Source organism: Chlorella variabilis (assembly GCF_000147415.1).
Source record: "Chlorella variabilis unplaced genomic scaffold CHLNCscaffold_6, whole genome shotgun sequence".
In the NCBI taxonomy this organism is placed as follows: Eukaryota; Viridiplantae; Chlorophyta; class Trebouxiophyceae; order Chlorellales; family Chlorellaceae; genus Chlorella; species Chlorella variabilis.
The window spans coordinates 1,099,074-1,101,472 of NW_005435082.1; the positions used below are offsets into that span (position 1 = coordinate 1,099,074).

General features: G+C 69.0%; 2 protein-coding genes across 2 annotated transcripts in view; one reads left to right on the forward strand and one right to left on the reverse strand.

The window, feature by feature from the left end:
* Window positions 1-231: 231 nt before the first annotated feature.
* Window positions 232-792, forward strand: CHLNCDRAFT_15221 (hypothetical protein; the record flags this gene model as incomplete). The annotated part of the gene is made up of 3 exons (XM_005849072.1): window positions 232-351; window positions 548-640; window positions 757-792. Coding segments are annotated over 3 exons (249 nt in total), but the record flags the coding sequence as incomplete, so codon positions are not given.
* Window positions 793-1,510: 718 nt separating this feature from the next.
* The window catches only part of CHLNCDRAFT_143733 (hypothetical protein), a gene marked incomplete at both ends in the record, with an annotated part of 1,706 nt that continues 817 nt past the window's right edge, over window positions 1,511-2,399 (reverse strand). The window contains 3 exons of the mRNA XM_005849277.1: window positions 1,511-1,636; window positions 1,974-2,105; window positions 2,291-2,374. Of these exons, the coding sequence (XP_005849339.1) occupies window positions 1,511-1,636; window positions 1,974-2,105; window positions 2,291-2,374 (342 nt within the window). The remainder of the gene's footprint in view (window positions 1,637-1,973; window positions 2,106-2,290; window positions 2,375-2,399) is intronic.

Here is a 2,399-nt window from a genome sequence, read left to right on the forward strand (position 1 = left end):
TGGTTTTAAGGAGAAATTGCATGACACAGGCCGCTGGTGTCACAAGCACACACGTTTAGAGCAAGTTAGCTGGACATTTGGGGGGAGAGAATGATGTGCCGCCGCTGCTGCGCCCGTTCGCGCCACATCACCCTCGCCCATTTCAACGCCCGCCCACCACCACACGCCGTGCAGTTTGCTGTGCATCTGGGCAGCAGCTGCAACCCTCTGATGGCTGCGTAGAGGCTGGTCATGGCGTGCTCCGCCTTGTATCGGCAGTCCAAGCTGGGCCATAGCCTGGTGGACGCGCTAGACCAGCTGGTGGAGGAGGGGAAGCTCCCGCCTCAGCTGGCGCTGCGCATCCTGGACGAGGTGGGACGATCGCTCGCCGCTTGCGCTGCAATGCACAGGCCAGCGTAGGCGAAGGGGCCTGGCAGAGTGCAGATGGCGGAGAGGAGCACAGGGGACAGGCCGCACGGGTCGTGCCCACCGCTAGCCGCCGTCTGCCAGCCGCCGCTCTGCCGCTCACCACTGCCGGCCTGTTCAATTGCTCGCCTCCCCTGCGCAGTATGACGAGGTGGTGTTTGAGACGATGGAGAACAAGGTCACCGCCAAGGGCAGCCTGAAGGGCCACCTGGACATCTACCGCTTCTGCGACAATGTGCGGCGCGGCCCTCCCACCTCTGCCCGCCTGCCGTGCCACGCTTGCACCAAGCGCGGAACGCCCGGCCCGCATGGCCGCCTGGCTGAGCCCTTGCTGCTGGCTGCGGCGTGCAGGTCTGGACCTTCATCCTGTCGGGGGCCACCTTCAGGCTGTCGCCCACGCAGGTGCGGCGCGGTGCTTTGTGGGCGGTGCTCGCGGGCAAGCCGGCGCCCTGCACGCCGACAGCAGGCGGCCGCCGCGCTGCAAGCAGCAGCTGCCGGGAGCCGCACGGTCCCCGGCCGTCACCTCGCCCGCGCCGCCGCCGCACCCCCGCACGCCTGGGCGCAGGGCAGCGGGCGGCGGGATGAGCAGGAGGTGACTGTGGACCGAGTGAAGATGGTTGTGGTGGACCAGAAGCTGGCGCCACAGAGGGACTGAGTGGCGGGCAGGAGAGAGAGGGGGAGGCTGCTGGGGAGGGGCGGCCCCGCCTAGTCGGCACCCCGCTCCCACCCCTCCCCTTCCATACCCCCCACGACATGATCCCCACTGCTCCTGCTGCTGCCGCTCTCCCTGGGGTGTGCTGGTTGCCCTTGTGAATCGTTGTGGCTGGTCAGTACAAAACAGGCATGAGATAGGCTTTAGCCCACCGAAGAGGAAGGCGCGGGCGGCCGCAATGGCGGCCGCCCCGCTGGAGATGCACAGCAGCAACAGGGGGATGGGGAGGCGTCGAGCGACAATAAAATCGGGCCGCGCACGAGCGTGAGGCACGCTCTGGGGGGCGCCGCCGGCGACGGCTGCCTGGCGAGCGTGGGGCGCCCCTCGCAGCCCGCGCCTCGCGGCCGCGCAGCGCCAGGCAGCCGGGCCCCGGGGGCGTCCCCGCCATCGCCATCAGCGGCGCAGGCGGCGGTAGAAGCTCCACTTCTCCGGCTCCCGGCTGTCGCAGTTGAAGGAGGCGGCGGGCACAAAGGTGGAGGCGGCCATGTCCTCGCGGCTGTCGGAGTAGAGCTTCTTCAGCTGCGGGGCGGCAGGCGGGGCGCGGCGGGCAGGCGGGGTGAGGGGGTGAGGGAGGGAGGGCGGCGGGCGCCCGCAGGCTGGCAGGCATGCAGGCTAGGGCTTGCAAGTGGTGGGCTCGCGCACTCCTCACCAGCCTCCAATGCCCCCCCCTCCCACGAGTCCCTGCATCCTCTCTGCTGCCCCGCCGGTCAAGCTGGCCCGCATGCATGCACCACCCGTGCCCCAACCCAGCCACCATGACACACACACATCATGACACACACACCACCACACACACACACACACAGCACCCCCAGCACCCCCCCCCCCCCCCACACACACACACACACATACACACCTTGTACCAGAACCCTGTGGCCTGCGTGGTGTTCCACGAGTTGGCCACCGGGTGCGGCGAGTGCACCACGTAGCCGTGAGGCGTGGACGCAAACTCCACGCCCAGGCGGAACATGTGCATCAGGTGCACCACCTGCGGCGGGGGTGGCGGCGGGCGGCGGCGGTGAGCGCGCGGGTGCAAGCATGGACGGTGTGTGTGTGTGTGTGTAGAGTGTGGTGGTGGTGGCAGCGGGGGCGCGCCAGCTTGCAGCTGCCAGCGTGCCGCCACCAGGCCCGCCCGCCAGCAGCAGCCAGCAGGGCGGAGCCAACCGCCCCCACCTTGTTCTTGCGGTAGCCCTTGAAGCGCTCGTCGTACCAGGGCACGAAGCGGCGCTGCACCAGCACATACGGCTCGAAGCCCTCCTCGTACGGGATACCGGTACGAGAT